At 39.9% G+C, this 19,025-nt stretch overlaps 1 protein-coding gene across 1 annotated transcript; it reads right to left on the bottom strand.

The window, feature by feature from the left end:
• Positions 1–10,564: 10,564 nt before the first annotated feature.
• LOC131236641 (glutathione S-transferase 2-like) lies at positions 10,565–17,197 on the bottom strand. Its single transcript, XM_058233949.1, has 10 exons — positions 17,081–17,197; positions 16,863–16,965; positions 15,897–15,953; positions 14,814–14,899; positions 14,612–14,683; positions 14,315–14,368; positions 13,857–13,932; positions 12,757–12,818; positions 11,751–11,810; positions 10,565–10,796 (listed from the first exon to the last, which is right to left on the bottom strand). The coding sequence occupies exons 1-10, from the start codon at positions 17,135–17,137 to the stop codon at positions 10,695–10,697; spliced, it is 729 nt and encodes a 242-aa protein (XP_058089932.1). The 5' UTR covers positions 17,138–17,197; the 3' UTR covers positions 10,565–10,694.
• Between the last annotated feature and the right edge of the window lie 1,828 nt (positions 17,198–19,025).

The following is a 19,025-nucleotide window of genomic DNA, read 5'->3' on the forward strand; positions in this document are numbered from 1 at the left end:
GAGCGGATTGTGTACTGAGTAAAATCTCTGTGGGCCCGCTGTGAAATATATGTCTTATCCACGCCGTCCATTCGTTTTTCCATCTCATTTTAGAGTATAAAGCTAAAATTGAAGCATATTAAAAGGTAAAGTGGACCACACCACAAGAAACAATGGGAATTAAATACCTGCCGTTGAAAACTTCCTGGGGACCACTAAAGTTTTTGGATCAAGATGATATTTGTAGTTTCCTTTCATCCCTGTTAAGTTTGTATTTCATTATGAACAGGTTGGATGACAAATAAACATCACTGTGGGGCTTAAGAAAGCTTCAACGGTAGATGTCATTAACCCCACTATTTCCTGTGGTGTGGTCCACTTGAGATTTGAATATTCTTACAATTTGGGCTCTTGTTCTAAAATGATCTGTAAAAACGGATGGACGGCGTTGATAATACACATACATCATGCTTGGGCCCACAGAGTTTAGTCAGTACGCGATCGGCTCTCTCTGGTGTAGTACTGGTCAGTGCTGGAAAAGCTGTGGCCCACCATGAAGTCTGTGTTGTATCCACGCGGTCCATCCATTTTTTCAGCTCATTTTAGGGATGATCCCGAAAAATAGGTAAATACAAATCTCCTCTAGACAACACCATTGGAAACAATGATGATTGAACGTTCACCGCTGAAAACTTCTTCTTGTGGCTATAAAGGTACTGGATCAATCTAATATTTGTGTTTTCCCTTCATCCATGTTTGTGTGACTTTCTCAGCAGGTTAGGTATCAAATAAACGTTACAGTGGGCCCTAGGAAGTTTTTAACGGTGGGCCGTCAATCACCACCGTTTTCCTGTGGTGTGGTGCACCTGAGATCTGAATCTGCCTCATTTTTGGGCTCATGCACTAAAATTATTTCAAAAAATAGATTGACGGAGTGGATAAAACACACGCATCATGGTGGGGCCCACAGGATACCGACATGCAGCGAGATGGCTACTCACAAGGTCAGTACGCAATCCGCGTTCGATGATCAATGATGATGGAATGATGTTAGACAAACATCACGGTGGGCCCCACGAAGCGGGATCCCTACAACCGTTATGGTAGGAAATTTGCATCTGTTGGGCCCATCTATAGTAGAACGGAGACATCATGATTGAAATGGTGGGTGGAAATTAAGATCTGAAAACTTAGATCAACGGCCTAAAAATAGAGGATTGACCAAAATACATCAGCGACTAGGAAAATTAACCATTGATCTGATAGATGGATCTTCCAATCAAGAAGAATCTTGGAACTTTAGCATCCATGATATTTCCCATCATTTCAATGGTCTAGATCAACTAAAGTGGCCCCATCTGTAAGGATCAGCGCATCAGGACAGTATTCGATTCTGATGCATCACGACCTTGTAATCTCTCTAAAGATAATAGGTGTTTTCGTAATTATCATAAACATGAAGGATATATTCGTCGGGAAGATTTATACAACGTGTGGCCCGAATCTTCACACAGCATGAGTTTTCAGTCCTGGGGTCAAATTCAGACCGTTGCCCTATTGCATTTGCACTCCCCAGTAGATGGAATAAGATCAAAATCTATTTGGTAGGAAGATCTTAACCATTCAATCTTAGGAATTTTTGGAGAATTCTCCAAACTCAATAGACCAACGGTTTGGATTACGGAATTTGCACGTCAATTGCCGTAATTGAAAACGCGTGCGTGCAAAGGTGCAGCCCACGCGCAGTTGGGAAGTCCAGACGAACTAGGCTACGATCTAACCCATACCCCCTAAATTGTGTTCACGCAAAACCAAATCCAGACCGTCCAAATTGGGGGCCCCGTTGACTATGACGCGTTACGTTGAAACCACAGTAATCAGATGATGTGAACCGTCTGATTTGCTGAATGAATTTGGACCTCTATCATTTTTCCTTTTCATCATTTATTTGATGGACCACTAACTGGATGATCATGCAGCCCATAGAATGGACGGGCTCTACTCTTGATTGACGTTCACGTGTGCCACAATTTGCATGTACAGTGGATGAGTTGGCACGGCCATGAGGTTTTATCAGATGCGAGGTGTTTCAAAGAAAAAAAAAAATAAATTTATTTTAAATTATTTAAAAATCTCTCCAAAAGTACTTTCAAATAGTAACAAGTCTTGTCTTGTAGACCCATTTGGATACCATCAAATAACTGACCTTTTTATTTTTCTATTTCTACCAGTAGATAAGAAACTTATTTGAGAGAAGTTTGGTTTATGATTAATTATAAATAATATTTTACTTAAATTTATTTAATCAATTCAATTATTTTTTTCTCTTTTCTATTTTTCATCAGTTGCTAAAGAGAAGTATAAAGAGAGATGAAAAAAAAGAAGAAAGAAGGTGAAGCTGATAAATACGTTGTTTACCGAATATGCCTGTATGCTTAATAAGTAAAAATTAAGATGCATTATTTGAGGAATAAGTAGCTTATTTTAAATAACTTACAATCCAATCGCTTCAATAGTGCCGTGGACTTTGTCCCCATGTCAAGATATTTTAAGTTTACGTATAGAGAAATTTGGAAAAAGCTTAGGACTCTTTAAGAGGCATTTGAATTTGGTTGCGTGGGACTATGCCATTGGTCTCATGCTATGTTGTGGGCAAGCTATGTGTAGGCATGTGAGCATGCTTGTGAAAAGCTTAAATTATTTTTTCTTGGTGTTTATACACCATTTGATAGTGATCATTGAAATCTATAAAAAAAGACTTCTTTAGTTTAATTTTATTCATTCATTTAAATTTTACTTTCTGTGTTGTGTTTTGTGATTATAGATATTATTTTTGAATTTTATGGTGTTTAAAGAAGGGCAAATCAATTTCAAGCTGAGTGATTCATCATACTTTGGTTTCAATAAGTTTGATCGTACTTCGATTCCAATAAGTTTCTTAATCTTTTTGTTGGATCTTCTTTTCTCTATTTAATTTTATTTTATCTTCTTTACTGCATCTGAAATTTTTTAAAAATCTCAAATTCCAACATGAGGCCTCTCATCTTCACATAGTATACTGTATACACTCCTTCAAATACTAGAAATGGAGTCCACGGTTCAGTAATCCAAGCCATTGGTCTGTTGCATCCCATTGCCAATTGAATAGTTTTATTTTTTAAAAATCCACGTTGCAGGATGGTCTAAAATTAAAATTTTGGCCTACAAAGAGACGGTTATGAAGAGAAATACAGCCGTCCACACTCAACTGAAAACAGCTCCTAATTTTTTTTCCAATGGGACTTTAAAATCTGGGAGATTTTGTATGATTCACTATTAACCAAAGGAATCAACAGGCCAACGGTCTTGATTATGGAATTAACTGTTGGGAGCGTTGCACAAAACCTTAGGATCTCGCATCCCAAAACACTAGAATTATGGGATAATAAAACAATGAAATAAATCAAAGCACAAACCACACGACACGAGATTTTTATGCGGAAAACCCTTAAAGAGGTAAAAACCACGAGATCTCGTCCATATCAACAATCCACTATGAAGTAGAACGTTACAACCGATCACAAGTATACACCGCTTGGATCAAACCTTCTTCACTCACGCAGGAGTGGATAAACAATAAGAAAATAAAGAAAAATGAAGAGATCTCACCGATTACAAGAATGTAGAAGTGCTGAGATGTCAAGTGCACAATAGATCACATCTATGAGTATAACCTCCCTTCCACAAGCTTCCTCTCTCTGTTTCTCTCTCTCTCTCTCTTTCACCTTTGATAACCCTAAACCCTTTGACAAACACTTGTAAAGCTTTAGGAAAACCCTCGCATTACTAGAAAAGCCCTAGGAACCAGTATTTATAGTTTAGGCAACTCCCTTCTGCACCTTGGCGAAAATCGTCTCGAATTTATGCAGTCCGCACAAAATCCAGACATGAATCTGCGTAACCTCGACTGGTCAAGCAGACTCCTCGACTGGTCGAGTAGCGTGGAGGAATAAACTCAATTGGTCGCTGGACTTTGAGTCGAGCACCACCCTCGACACCTCAAACTTTCCCTTGAGCAAAGCTTTGGTCATCATGTCTGACCCATTATTGTCCGTGTGGACCTTCTCAAGATGTAACACCTTTTGTTCTAAAGTATCCCTGTTCCAGTGATACCGAATCTCTATGTGCTTCGACTTAGAATGCTGACTTGAATTTTTACTCAAGTGTATAGCACTTTGACTATCGCAATAGATCACGTGTTGTTCTTACTTCAGGCTAAGTTCCTGTAGAAACTTCTTCATCCAATGCATATCTTTATATACCTTTGTGACTGTAATATATTCGGCCTCTGTCATCGACAATGCTATGACCTTCTGTAGCTTGCTCTGTCAAGGGACCACTCCCCCTGCAAACGTGAACATGAACCCCAATGTAGACTTCTTGGAGTCTATGTCACTTGCCATATCTACATCTGTGTAGTCCTCTAATACAGATTTTCCGTCACCATAGCATAGGCTCAACCTGGATGAGCCTCTTAGATACCGCAGTATCCACTTCACCACTGCCCAATGCTCTTTGCCAAGATTGACAAGATACCGGCTGACAACACCAATTGCATATGCTATGTCTGGGTGTGTACACACCATAACATACATCAAACTTCCTACTGTTGATGCGTAGGGTATTTTCTACATCTCATCCACCTCTGTCTTCGTCTTAGGACACTGTCTGTCGCTCAATCTGAAGTTACCATCCAGTGGAGTATTAATCGACTTCACCGTATTTATATTGAACCAATCTAAGACTTTCTCAATATACCACTCTTGTGACAATCAAAACTTCCTGCTGCTTCTGTCATGAGTTATCTCCATTCCTAGGATCTGCTTAGGTGGGCCCAGGTCTTTCATCGCGAGTGACTTGCCCAACTCCTGTTTCAGCCTGTCAATCTTCTTGATTTCTTTTCCCATAATGAGCATGTTATCAACGTATAACAGTAAAACTAAAAAATCACCATCTGAGAACTTGCGCGTGAACACATAGTGGTCCGACTCTGTTCTGTCATACTCATGCTTTAACATGAACGAGTCGAACTTCTTGTACCATTGCCTTGTAGCTTGTTTTAGCCCATACAAGTTCTTCCTCAACCTACACACCATATGCTCTTTGCCTTTGACTTCGAATCTCTCTGGTTGGTGCATGTAGATTTCTTCTTCCAGGTCACAATGGAGAAAGACAGTTTTAACATCTAATTGCTCTATTTCCAGATCCACACTATCCGCTAACCCAAGCAACACCCGTATGGATGTCATCTTCACCACTGGTGAGAATATCTCCTCAAAGTCTATACCTTTCCTCTGACTGAACCTCTTCACCACAAGTCTGGCCTTAAACCTCGTCTGTGAATTCTTCTGCTCAATCTTCTTTCTGAACACCCACTTGTTGCTCAAAGCTTTCTTACCCTTAGGCAGTTTCACTATATCATAGGTGTAGTTCTTATGCAAGGATTCCATCTCCTCTTTCATAGCTTTCAACCACTCCCCCTTATGCTCGTCGGCTAGGGCCCCAGAATAATCTTCTGGCTCTCCCCCATCAGTGAACATAATGTACTCATGCGGCGAGTACATCTTGGATGGCTGTCTGTTCCTAGATGACCTCCTCACCTGTGGCTCAACAGGTGGATCAAGTAGGGGTTGCTCCCCCGATCCATATTCTGTAGAAACTCCCTCGTCCTCTGCATCTTGCTGTACTCCCCCGTCATCAGGCACCACGGAAGGAATAACCGGATCCATATCCTCTAGCTTACCTGAACTAGGCTGGTTTTTCTCTGGCTTACCAATGTCTTCTATACACTGATTAGAAAACAACATCTCTGCTCCTGACGAGCTTCTTCTCGGTCGGATCCCACAATCTGTAACCAAACTTTTTATCACTGCATCCCAAGAACACCACTATATGATCTTCATATCGAGCTTGGACTTCTTATCCTTTGGTACATGAATGGACGCCCTGTATTCAAACACTCTGAGATGACTGTACGGTGGATCCTATCCAGTCCAGACCTTCTTGGGTACTTCTCCATTCAACGGGGCTGATGGAGACCTGTTTATCAAATATACTGTTGTGTGCATTGCTTCTCCCTAGAACGTCTTGGGCAACTTTGCATGGGATAACATGCATCTGATTCTCTCTGTAATGGTGCGATTCATTCGCTCAGCCACACCATTATGCTGGGGGGTCTTGGGAATCGTCTGTTCATGCCGTATTCCCAGAGACTTACAATACTCATGAAAGTCGCCAATGTATTCACCACCATTGTCAGTGCGGATGCACTTCAATGATCTACCTGTCTCTCTCTTGACCATAGTAAGAAATAATTTAAATACACCAAAGACCTCGTCATTGGATTTCAAAGAATAAACCGAAACCTTTCTAGATGCATCATTTATAAAAGTGACAAAATACAATGCCCCACCCAAGGTTTTTATCATCATACAACCACAAATATCAGAATAAACCAAATCTAATGCATGCACTTTATTAACATGAGAAGCAGATTTAACGGAAACTCTAAGATGTTTCCCTGATAAACAATCAATATAGGTTTTAAGAGATATACCTGTCACATCTGGAAGGAGTCACTTCCTTGCTAGTACTTGAATCCCTTTTTTCACTCATGTGGCCTAGATGCCTGTGTCACATGTCAATAGTTAAATCTTTCGCTGCGTTCAACCCACCCTTGCATATACTGACACTTACCTTGTAAAGGGTGCAACACTTCTTTCCTTTGGCCGCGATCAATGAACCCTTGATGAGCTTCCAGCACCCACCAACAAATCGGCTTTCATAGTCATCATCATCCAACCTTCCCGTCGACATCAAGTTGAGGCGAAGGTTTGAGATATGCCTCACATCCCTGAGAACCAATGTGCAGCCCACATCGGTCTTCACACAAATACCACCGACCCCTATGATCTTCGATACGCCAAAATTTTCCATCTTCACGGCCCATAGTCACCTTACTTATAGCTTGTGAAGAAATCTCTGCGTGGAGTCGCATGAAACGAGGCTCCTGAGTCTATCACCCAGTCGGTGTCTTGACTCGTAGCCATGAAACAAACATTATGATCTGTAGAAAGAATAACTACAACGTCGCATCTGAAGCGACCGCAGTGGAATCTGATTTATCTTCCTTCTCCTTTCCTTTTCTTTTTTTGTCGTTCTTATTCTTACGACATTCATGCTTATAGTGACCCTTTTTGTCACAATTCCAGCATTCAACATCTTTCCTAGTGCTCGACTTACCTCTTGATTTATCTCGGGCCTTCTCGTCTTTTCTGTTCTTTCCTCTCCTCCATTCTTGTGTCACAAAGGCCTCTTGCTGAGTAGATCCTTGAGACTTCCTCATTGTCTCCTCATTGAAGAGACAACTAGTTACCTATTCCATGGATACCTTTCCGTTTGGCGTAAAGTTACTTAGAGATACCATCAATGTCTCTCAACTATCAGGTAATGAGCTAAGCAATAACAAAGCCTGTAATTCATCGTACATGACCATCTTCATAACGGAGATTTGGTTCAATATATTACTGACCTTATTCATGTGCTCAGTCATAGAGCCACCATCTTTGAACTTGAGATTCACAAGTCATCGTATCAGGAAAATCTTATTGCCGGCTGTCTTCCTCCCATACAGCCCTTGCAGTTTCAGCCATAGGATAGCGGCTGAGGTCTCTGTAGACACATGGTGGAATACGGAATCGTCCAATCATTGTCTAATAAACCCCACCGCCTTCCGGTCCAATTTCTTCTAATCATCATCTGTCATATCCTTTGACTTTACTGATATGCCTTGAATTGGAGAATACAAGTCCTCGCAATAAAGTAAGTCCTTCATCTTAGCCTTCCATATGGTCCAGTTAGAACCATTGAGACTGATCATCCTCGATGAGCCACCTTTCATAATTAAGAGCTGATCCCACCCCGTTCAACCAACTTGAACTCTCTGATACCACTTTGTTGGGAGCGTTGCACAAAAACCTTAGGATCTTGCCTCCTAAAACACCAGAATTATGGAATAATAAAGCAATGAAATAAATCAAAACACAAACCACACAACACAAGATATTTTTACGTGGAAAACCCTCAAAGAGGTAAAAACCACGGGACCTTGTCCAGATTAATAATTCACTATGAAGTACAACGTTACAATCGATCACAAGTACACACCGCTTGGATCAAACCTTCTTTACTCATGTAGGAGTGGATAAACAATAAGAGAATAAAGAAAAACGGAGAGATCTCACTGATTACGAGAATGTAGAAGCGCTGAGATGTCGAGTGCACAATGAATCACCTCTATGAGCATAACCTCCCTTCCACAAGCTTCCTCTCTCTCTCTCTCACACACACACACACACACACACACACACACACACACACCTTTGATAGCCCTAAACCCTTTAGCAAACCCCTGTAAAGTTTTAGGAAACTCCCTTACATTACCTAGAAAAGCCCTAGGAACCCGTATTTATAGTTTAGGCAACTTCCTTCCGCACCATGGCGAAAATCATCTCAAATTTACGCAGTCCGCACAAAATCCGGACATGAATCTGCGTAACCTTGATTGGTCGAGCGGAGCTTCGACCGGTCGAGCAGACTCCTCGACTGGTTGAGCAGCGCGGAAGAATAAACTCAATTAGTCGCTGGACTTTGAGTCAAGCACCACTCGACCGGTCGAGCACCACCCTCGACCGGTCGAGTGCCCTGTGAATGCCTGATGCACCAAAAAATCTCACAGATGGAAAAATCTTAACCCTTGGGTGGGTGTTCCAACAGATAGATGGTTAAGAAAGAAACCAGGCCCTGGTTCACATTCAACCCAAACACAGCCTAATATTCTATAGCTAGGATCTTCAAAAAAGGAGGGTTTTTTTTTTTTTTTTTTGTTTTTTATTTATTATTATTTTTTTATGTGGCTGGCTATCCAGTGTGAACAGTTTGGATCACTGATCCACTTGGCCCACTTGTGCAAACTGAAAATCTGAAAGTTCTATACAAAGATCGATAATCTAGAAACGAAAAATCCAAGATAGACAAATGCAGGATCCAAACGGGCTGTGTGTTATTCTTCCATACTAAGAATCCATTTCCCATTTTCAGGCTTATCAGCAAAAACTAATGTTGTTAAATCAATTTCCAAGATGCTGATGGAGGCTGGCAACCATACGCAGTTAAGAAAGAAAATACAGAAATTGTTCACATTCAACTGAAAAAAAGAAGAAGAAAAATGTAGGAAATTCTACAACAAGGATCCTCAAACAATGATATTTTTGATGGATGGAACTTCCGGGATGAGGTCCATTATATCAACGGCTTGGATAGCTAGGCCACGGTTCCACTTGTATAAACTATAAACTGAAAACCCAAAAATACTTTAACAAAGATTGGACTGAAACTACGATGGATGGTGCGGACATTCATGATGTGGACAAGGCAAGTACCTCGATTAATCAAAGGTCCTGATGCGGGGAAGGACGTGATGAGGTGGAGAACTGTCTTCCTCAATTGGTAAACGCCTTGAATCCACAAGACAATTTTCTTGGATTCACAAGATAAATAGTATAAAATTGGGAAATTTAATTGATTGCTTCCAAAATAAACGAGTTTAGCATGCTTAAATAATCATAACAAAGTCTAAAATGTAATAAAAGAGTCATAATTGAATAAGGAAACAAATTCTAAAAAACGTGCAAATTTCCGCCATCTGTCGTTTTGCTGTCGACTAGTTGAGTCGATCGGTCAAACAGGCTCAAAAACATCCAGAGACTAAAACTAAAAATTCTGCGAATTTCATCCCGTCGACCTGTCGAACGGGCCTTCAACCTGTCGACAAGATCTATCAACCTGTCTAAATTGGCAGAAATTGTCCAGCAAACAATCTGAAATTTCTCGTGGAATTTCAACCGGTCTAAGTATGCTGAATTTTGTCGATTTCTCCTTGGACTTCTTCCAGTTAATGTGTGTTAGGAACATGCTTGATCCACGTCCTACATCAGGTCCAGGAGGATTGTATTTTGGACATATGACCAATGTACAATGGGTCGCATGATTTGGGTGGTTTGGGTTTGAGGTAAATACCATGTATACATTAGTGGACATTTCGATGGCTACAGCTATTAAGTACTGATGAAGTTATGAATCCAGAGTGTGGTTGACCCTGAACTAACTGCTCCTGAGATTGATGTCTCTTTTGTTTTAACTTACAGCGTGGAATAAGAATCGTATATCATGGAATTTGTGAATCTGTTGTTTGGTTGACACATTTTTAAAATGAAAGAAGAATACTTGAGAGAGAAAAAAAAAATGAAAGTGGCGAAAGGTAAGTTATTGGAAGGGAGGTTGGAGAGGGGAATGGTCAATCCCTTAGATGACATTGCCAACCTGGGTTTGTGAATCTTAGTATAGGCTAACACAAGAATCCAAATGGCCCATGAAAATTTGGGAATGAAGATGATGAGCCCCCTCTGGCCTTTCTAGTTGATTCTTTCATTATATGATCCTTAATTAAAATAAAACATTTATTTTGACAAACAATGCAGCTCTAAGATGAACAGAGCAGTAAATTCATACATGGTCGAGAAAATGAAGTGCTGGTAGTCAGTTTCAAGTGTTACTGATTTTCATCTTATCATTTAAAAGAACATCTGGAACATATACAAACCAATGGCGCTGCTATCTTATAGTTTTACAGCATCTGGCTGCATTTCTGGCATAGCGGCACAAAATGCTGGTAACTCATCATAAGCTTTACTGAGCCTACAAAGAAGAGGGAACTCTGACTGCACAAACAAAAGAAGCCATGGACCGTTTCTGTTATGAGAAGCGGGTTTGGTGTCTGAATGTCATTTGTAAGCATAAAAACAAAAGGGAATAGAACACATTAAGATTAGAGTGATTATAGAATAGATAATTGTTGGGGATTGCGTAGAAGCAAACTAGAATTCAATCAAACAAAGCAAAATCAAACACAAGCAAAAGCATACAGAGAACACAAATTTTACATGGAAAAACCCTCGCGGAATAAAAACCACGGCATGAAACGACAAGTAATTCACTATAAAATGATATTACAAGAGATGGATAAATTTATCGATCCGAACAATCTCAAAATCCCTTTTCAAAACCCTAACTTTGCTCTAGAACACCTTAGGAGCGTCTTAACATTCACTTAGAATACCCTAATCCCAATTATACCTGATATTTATACTTTCACAATCGGAATTAAAAACAAATTGGGCACTTATGCAGGTCCGCGCGCACCGTCAATGGGACCTTCGATGGCATCGACATTCATCGAAGACTAGTCGATGACATTGAAGCCACCTTCTTTGGCATCGAGTAGCAACTTCAAAATTGTCCAGCGAGCAATTTGGATTTTTCTGAATTTTCTCGATGGCATTGAGTGGTCAGTCGATGGCATCGACAGACCCTTGATCTCAGTCAGATTGAAGACATCTAACAACAATAACATGATTGGTTGTTGGATGTTTTTGTTGCTCAACTGTTGAGACATCAATCAAAAGCTTAATATGAGGGATTTGCCCTACTTAATGATTCCATTTCCTGCAGCTACCTTTCCAGGTTGTCAAATGACTTCAGAGAGAGAGAGAGAGAGAGAGAGAGAGAGAGAGAGAGAGAGAGAGAGAGAGAGAGAGAGAGAGAGAGAGAGAGAGAGTAAATGATAAGATCTATGGAAAGTTTCAACCTTTTGTATTCTATTAGAAGAGCCTTACCAAATCGAGGTTGAACCGTTGTACCGCTGCATGAATCTGAGGCGCCAAAAACAAATCTGCCTGCAAGTAAGAAGAATCATTTTGCATCAACTTTCATTTGACAGTAGAGTGTAGTATGGGTCAATGTTACAAATGGTTCAACCGGCTAAGAAGAACAGGCAACCACGTGGACAGCAACGCACACAATCAATGCAAGCATAGCAAAAAACAAGAAAAAACAAACAAAAACCCAATAGGCAAAGAGAGAAACAAGAGATGAAGAGGCATAGGGTTTTCCATGGGTTGGTAATTTTGGCTACTTCATGGAGCAACAACATGGAACTTCCTTATTCACTAAAACTAATGAAATCAAGAAAATACAGGATGGGGTTGAGCTTCGTGGCTCAGTGGCAGACAGACTCTATTTCAACATTGAGATCATGGGTTTGAGTACCCGTTTGGTATGCTTGTGTGTGGTGTGGGTGTTAACAAAATATAGGAATCATGTCTCCACGACTGTTGTTTCTTATCAGGAAACAAATACGCATTCCATGCTTATAACGCTGCACTGCCTCAACAAAATGGCCAGGAATGACAAACCAAATCTGCTTGTTTTGTTCCGAAGTGATCTCAAGATAGATTTTTGAAGATGACGGAGTTTTAGTGGTCATCCATCTGCACTAGTTCCCATATACATAAGGTAGCCCAATCAGTTGGAGAACATGGCATTCCATTTTCTAGCAAGGCAGAGTAATGATCTACTTGGATACACTGCAAAAGTGAACTGCAATTTCTAGTATAATTGTGGAAAGACCAAATTGCGGTTTCCTTCTCGCATTCGCATTGAAGGAATGGGCTCCAAATGGCAATTATGTTACTTTCAGATCCAACTTGAAATTAACCGCTAATTGACGGATACTTGCTAATTATGAATACAAGGACACCTTAGTAGTTTCTAAATATTCGCATTTCAATTCACTTGTACCTCCAAACACAGTCTTTAAAAAAAGAGGTTGAAAACACTAACCAGGAACACTTCATCTCCTGTCGCATATCTCCCAGCAAAGCCTTTTAAAAGCTTCTCAAGAGCTGAAAAATTCGGGCAAATAAAATCATGAGGGAACATAGATCAAAAGAAAAAGAAAAAGCACCCACTCTTACTGCATCTAAAATTTAGAAATGAACACAGCTTCCTTCACTCATAAATTGATGCAACTACAAGCCTGCTTTGCATTAATGGACTGCAGGGAGTCCGTAAATGCACATTAGAGAATCAGAAAAGTGAAAATAAAAAAATAAAAAATTGGAAGTATTTTAACTTGGGTTGTTTGGATTCAGTCAAAATTGTGTTATTATCAAGCAGTCAGGACACAAGTACTAGTCCATAGTTAGTCTACTCCTTTTATGCTTGAGAACCCAGGTATTTTTTTAACAAGAATCCAAGACCTAACCATCAAAGCATGGATTGATTCTTTGCTAAAGGGATGGAACTCTTTGTCCCTAGTTCATTGCATGTAAGGAACACTTTCACCCATGTTCTGCCCCATGTGCAACCATCAAGTTCAAACACCTCACATGTGCACATTTGCCACTATCAATCTTCAAGCACTAAAAAATGAGGCACATGTGTTAATGTACCTCTATCCATATTAAGCCCTTTACATGTTTTACAATCCATCCTTACTCCCAATTCTAAGGTATTTGACAAATAACGAATGGAACAATTAGTCGTGACAATATGTCCATGAACAAGTCCCGGCAGCTTGTGTGTGGATAGCTCATCGTGACAAAACTTGGCTCAAATCCAAACGGACCCTTAGCATCACTAGTTCAACGGGCAAGAATGGCTATTAATAATGCATAAGACCATACATTTATAGCTTTATTTTCTAGAAATGCAGTGAAATGCGGGGAAGAAAAATGAAGTTGGAGTCACATAGGAAATATGTAGTGATGGTCTGAAACAGCAGCATGTCGGTTTGGATCACTATTCCATCCAGGTGGGGCCCACTTTCAGTGATCCAGACCATTCTGATTATTATTGCATACAAGTTGTTCAATCCACATCAAGAAGCTTGCGAGCATATTTCAAAATACAAAGGCGTGCAAGCGCTAACAGAGGCTTGCCTGTGAAGCCTTTTCCAATATGATGCCGAACCCATGAAAATTGCTCATCGTAATTAACTTTCTCCTCAATGTAGCTCTGCAAATTGAGAAGCAGGAACCAGACAAACCAAATTTTTGTCTTGGAATAAGTCCAGAAATCAAGTAAATTTCAGAAAATGAAAATGGAACTTGAAGAAACACTACTAATTACGGCTGTGTTCGGATGCTCACTTCAATTGAATTGCAACAATTGGATTCAATGAAGCGGAAATGTCCAAAGTGGGGCCAGCCCCATTCGATTGATAACGAGGCACCGACCCCCAATATCGAAATTACAACTATCTCAAGTACAACTTAAAACATGTAGAAATGCACCAAAGGGTCTCATTATGAGCTAAAATGGAGCTGCTTCCCTCCATATTGAATTGGGTTTTTGCAATTCAGTTCAATTGAGCATCCAAACACGCACAAAAACATACCAGGACACCAATATTCTGATAAGGCTGTATGCTTGAGCAGACAATATTTGCAACCTAGAACAAGAGAACAATGATAAAAACTGGATTAGTGCTCCACATCCTAAAACAACAACCGTCTGCTAGTGACACGATAAAGGTCCCATCCACACACTCACACACCACAAAAAAAGTTTTGGATAGTACATGCCACTGTATTAAAAGAAACCATCTAAGCTAGCATATTGAATTATGAAATCATGGAATATAGGAAAGCACTGAGCTTGAAATAACAATGTAGTGGCATCATTCTTTTAAAACCTGGAAATTGATGGCTCTTTTCTGAAGATCACGAGGCAACAATGGATGCTCAGGATACTTCTCTTCCAAGTACTGTCCAATCCAATCAAACCATGAAGAACACAAAGCAAAAGAATATTAGTTTTTTCTGTGGCTAATTTTCTCCTGATTGAATTCTAAGACCCAAATATAAAATTGGACAAGGAGATCAGTATTCACTAACCAGTATGATGGCAAAAGAGTCTGAAATTACTACATCGTCATCCACCAGCACCGGAACAAAACCGAGAGGATTCAACTTTGAAAATTCTGCAATTTGAAAGAAGCAAATAGTGTTGGACATAGGCCCGTGGGGCCCACTTGTAGGCAATCCTTTTCTTTAAGAATTACAAATTCAACGTTAAATGGATATTTAGACTACAAGATAAGATAAGATTGCTTTGTCTCTGGTCTCATTCAAACTCTCCACCATTCCTTGTAAATGGAAAGAGTTTCTCTTATAAATAAAACAAGAGTAAATAAATAAAATTGAGAGATTTATATTTGTCCATCTAACTTGTCCTTTGAACTATATAAGTCATAAATCGTAATCCAAGTCCATCTATACCGTAGAATCAAAGGGGTCTAATAGTTAGGTGGACCGCTAGATATGGACCATTCATCCTTGGCTTTGTGGAGGTTCCATATCATGTAGACTGTCAGATCTTGAGGCCCACTCTTCCTCACACTTACAAATATGCTATTATCACCATCTTAATCTAGATGATCTCAACTATAGATTATAATAACAAAGTGTCCTGGATGGACAGATTGCCTTGGTTAATACGTGGAGATATTTAAAACATACAAAGGAAAAGTTGTGGTGGATGAATCTCCGTGCACTGTTGGACCGAAGATTGAGCATGTCACAAAAAAATTTGAGATGGGATGATCCTATTCGTCCAACCTACCACCATTGCTTCAGATCATCACCTTGTAGGGCACAGATGCAATGCTTTATCCTCCAACCCAGCAGACTTTTTACATATAAAGGCTTCTTCACATCGACGGTGTGGGTCCCCGAACCAATGGACCAAACACGAAGATAGGATACGCTGCGCACGTGGAAACATGGTACACTTGTGCAAGATCTGGGCCATTCATCAGGTGGAGTTCACTGAGAACAACCCCTGGCCCAAACATGAAGGTGGTAGGGCATGTTCAGGGTCATCCCACCTGATGACTGGCCTGGATCCGATACGAGTGTAACATGTTATCACGTGAGGCGGCCAAATGCAAATAGATTTTTGAGGTCTCAGTTACTCACCTGGACTGAACTGCTCCCCTTTATAAATGTCCACGGCCTTGTACTCATATTTCAGACCTTTTACACCCAACAACACAAAAATTAAAATTTCCACTTAGTCCAATTGAAAGTACAGATTTGTACTATGGTCACACCAAAATCAGAAATGTCGGACGACTCTAGCAATAAGATGGGGTGTACATAAAAAGATAAGGGGCCGTTATTTTGGGACGCGGATTGGGCACTACCCCTCGCCGGGTGCTAGCTAGAGACGGACGGTCCTGTCAGGAGCCCTGTGGGGCCCACTGAGATGTATATGTCTTATCCACGCCGTCTATCTATTTTAACAGACCCTTTAAAGGCATAATCCCAAAAAGGAGGCAGATCGAAGTCTGAAGTAGATCACACCACAGGGATCATCAGGGATTGAATTCCTGCCGTTGAAAACTTCTTAAGGCCCACGTGATGTTTATTTTACATCCAACCTGTTCATAAGGTCACATGGACCTATATTGATCCAATAATTCTATGGCCGCAAAGAAGTTTTCAACGGTAGGCTTTCAATCCCCCACTGCTTCCTTTAGTGTGGTCCACTTGAGCCTTCAATCTGCCTCCTTCTTGAGCTTATCCGTTAAAATGATCTTTCAAAATGGATGGACGTCGTGGATAAAACATATACATCACGGTGGGCCCCACAGATCCTCTGACAGGACCGTCCGTCTCTGGGTATACCCAAACCGCGTTCCGTTATTTGATACTCTGACAGCATATTGAGGTTGCTGCACAGGAGCGCGGAAGTTGTACACGTGGCACAGTTTTAACTCAAACCACACAACTTGGTTGAACAATCTTTACACAGTTTAATTTGAATTACTTGTATGCCACGTTACAATTCCTAAGTAGTTTCTAAGTGCCAGCGTATCATCCATCACACACTAAGCAGAGTATCAAAGTTTCTGACGAAAGATACAAAGATCTAAATCACACCTTTCAAGTTGAGGGCAATACGAACGCGCCAAGAGCAGGAGCTACGGCAGAAGGAATACAGCTGCAGTTTCGTACGCCCAAGGGCAATTTCGGTAGAAACAGCCTAAAAAATAAGAAAAATTACAAATCGAAATTCGCTATCCAAACGCAATCATAACTGCAGCCTTCGCTATTTAGAGAGAAACGAGAGAAGAAGAGAAGATGAAAGAAAGAAATACAGTGGAATCAGAAGCCATCGAGATTTTCGTCAAACAACACCTGAGGAGAACTGCCATAACTGTAGCATTCGCTATTTATAGCAAGGGGATATTTAATACTCCGGTAGCGTATGAAGCTTGATACTCGAGCACTCAGGAATTTTTCTTGTCCCATATATATTAACTCAAATTAAACCAACTAAACTGTGGAAGCCACTGTCGCTAAGTCAAATCCCCAAAATCATGTTTTTATTGAACAATCCAAACCTCTAATTCGTGGACACTTTTCTGTTGAAATAGGACCGTTGGATTTTTGCAGTATGAACCGTTGAATAAATATCCACCAATCCGATGGTTAGATAATAAAATATGATTAATTACTGATTCATGATATATCAGGAACTGGGACCCATAATTTAGACTGTTTAATTTAAGCTACTTGAATTCCACGTGTGCAATTTTTAAGTAATTTCTAAATGCCTAGGTATCATTCATCACACTCCACCAGAGTATCAAAGTTTTTCTTTAAACATTTAAAAAAGAAAAGAGATGATCCAATACTCCCAGACAGCACATAAGTTACAGTGCTCCTAGTTGCAATGAGACACTTGGACATTCCAATTGTTAATCTGGGCTGTTGGTTAGGTCCATCATATTTTTCATAGCCTAGTATGCAAAAATTATGCCAATCGAATGATCATATCCATCCATTAGTTGGCCTTACTATTTGTAGACGTCCATTTTCAAAGCATTGGATGAGATGGTCAGGGTTGCTGGATAAAAGCAGTTCTTTAAAAAAATGACCACTCAATGATGATCTTGATAAAAGGATGACTCAAATTTTTGATTCGGCTTTTTTATGTAGCCAATCTTGACCATCCATTGTATAGGCCATTGATCAGACGGTTAGGATGGTAGGATTATTATGATTTTGGCATTGTAGCACATGAAAAGGGGGGTAGAGTGAAATAGTTCAGAGTTCAGATCGATCAGTTGGACTGTCCAAATATCCCGGTGCAAATAGGAGCCATGGATCATATCTGAGAAAAGAAAAAAAAACGTTTGAGAAAACAAGGTTACGTCATTACGCATGGTGACCCCTAAGGTTTTCTATGCACATTATAGATGGCTTTCAAGGAAATCATACCATTATTTATTCCTTATATCAAAGATGATGCCTCCAAAGGCTATAAAATTTTAATAAAAGACAAATAAAAGATAAGACTACTTGCGTTGGTGGGATGCAATCGAAATATGAAAAGTCCAAAAAAAGATGAGACTACTGTTTTCTTTTGGCTACCCTCACAGCCAAATGGATGCAATCAAAATCTGAAAAGTCAAAAAAGATAAGACTACTTACCTTGGTGGCATCATGAAATATAATGAACTATAATGGGTAAGAACCGAAATATAGTTATGACTAGTGATTAATTTGGCCAATGCATTGTTAGTATGATGCAGAAAAGACCTTTTCGGCTAGAGTTACTCGACGGGTTTTAAAGTGACATAACAATAACATCAAGTTGGCCAATTTTCATAACCAACAATACATATTCAAGCAAAAGAAAAGATAACAGTTATCTATACAAGATGGCTTACGGAGAATTCGAATTCTCACACATATAGTGAGCTGGAGATGTGCGCATGATCAATGGTAAACTCACGACAAACAACTTATGCACATGGCATTGCATGATGGGCCACATTTTTGCGAGCCTAGATAGTTATTTACAAGTCAACAGGTGTAAGAAGTTGATATGAAGATCTTTCACCGGCAACCAGCCAGAAATTCTATAAAATGAGGAAATCAAAGAGTTCTAGCCCCTTGTCAACTCAACACAAAAAAATTATAGAGCGTAACATTGTTTATCTTAGTTTAGTTAATTTAATCCACCTACACTTCTATGATGGACAACCTTTAGCTTAGTGTTGTCTAATCCAATCTATATATACCTCTATTGTCTGT

This window comes from Magnolia sinica, chromosome 2, assembly GCF_029962835.1.
Source record: "Magnolia sinica isolate HGM2019 chromosome 2, MsV1, whole genome shotgun sequence".
Lineage (NCBI taxonomy): Eukaryota > Viridiplantae > Streptophyta > Magnoliopsida > Magnoliales > Magnoliaceae > Magnolia > Magnolia sinica.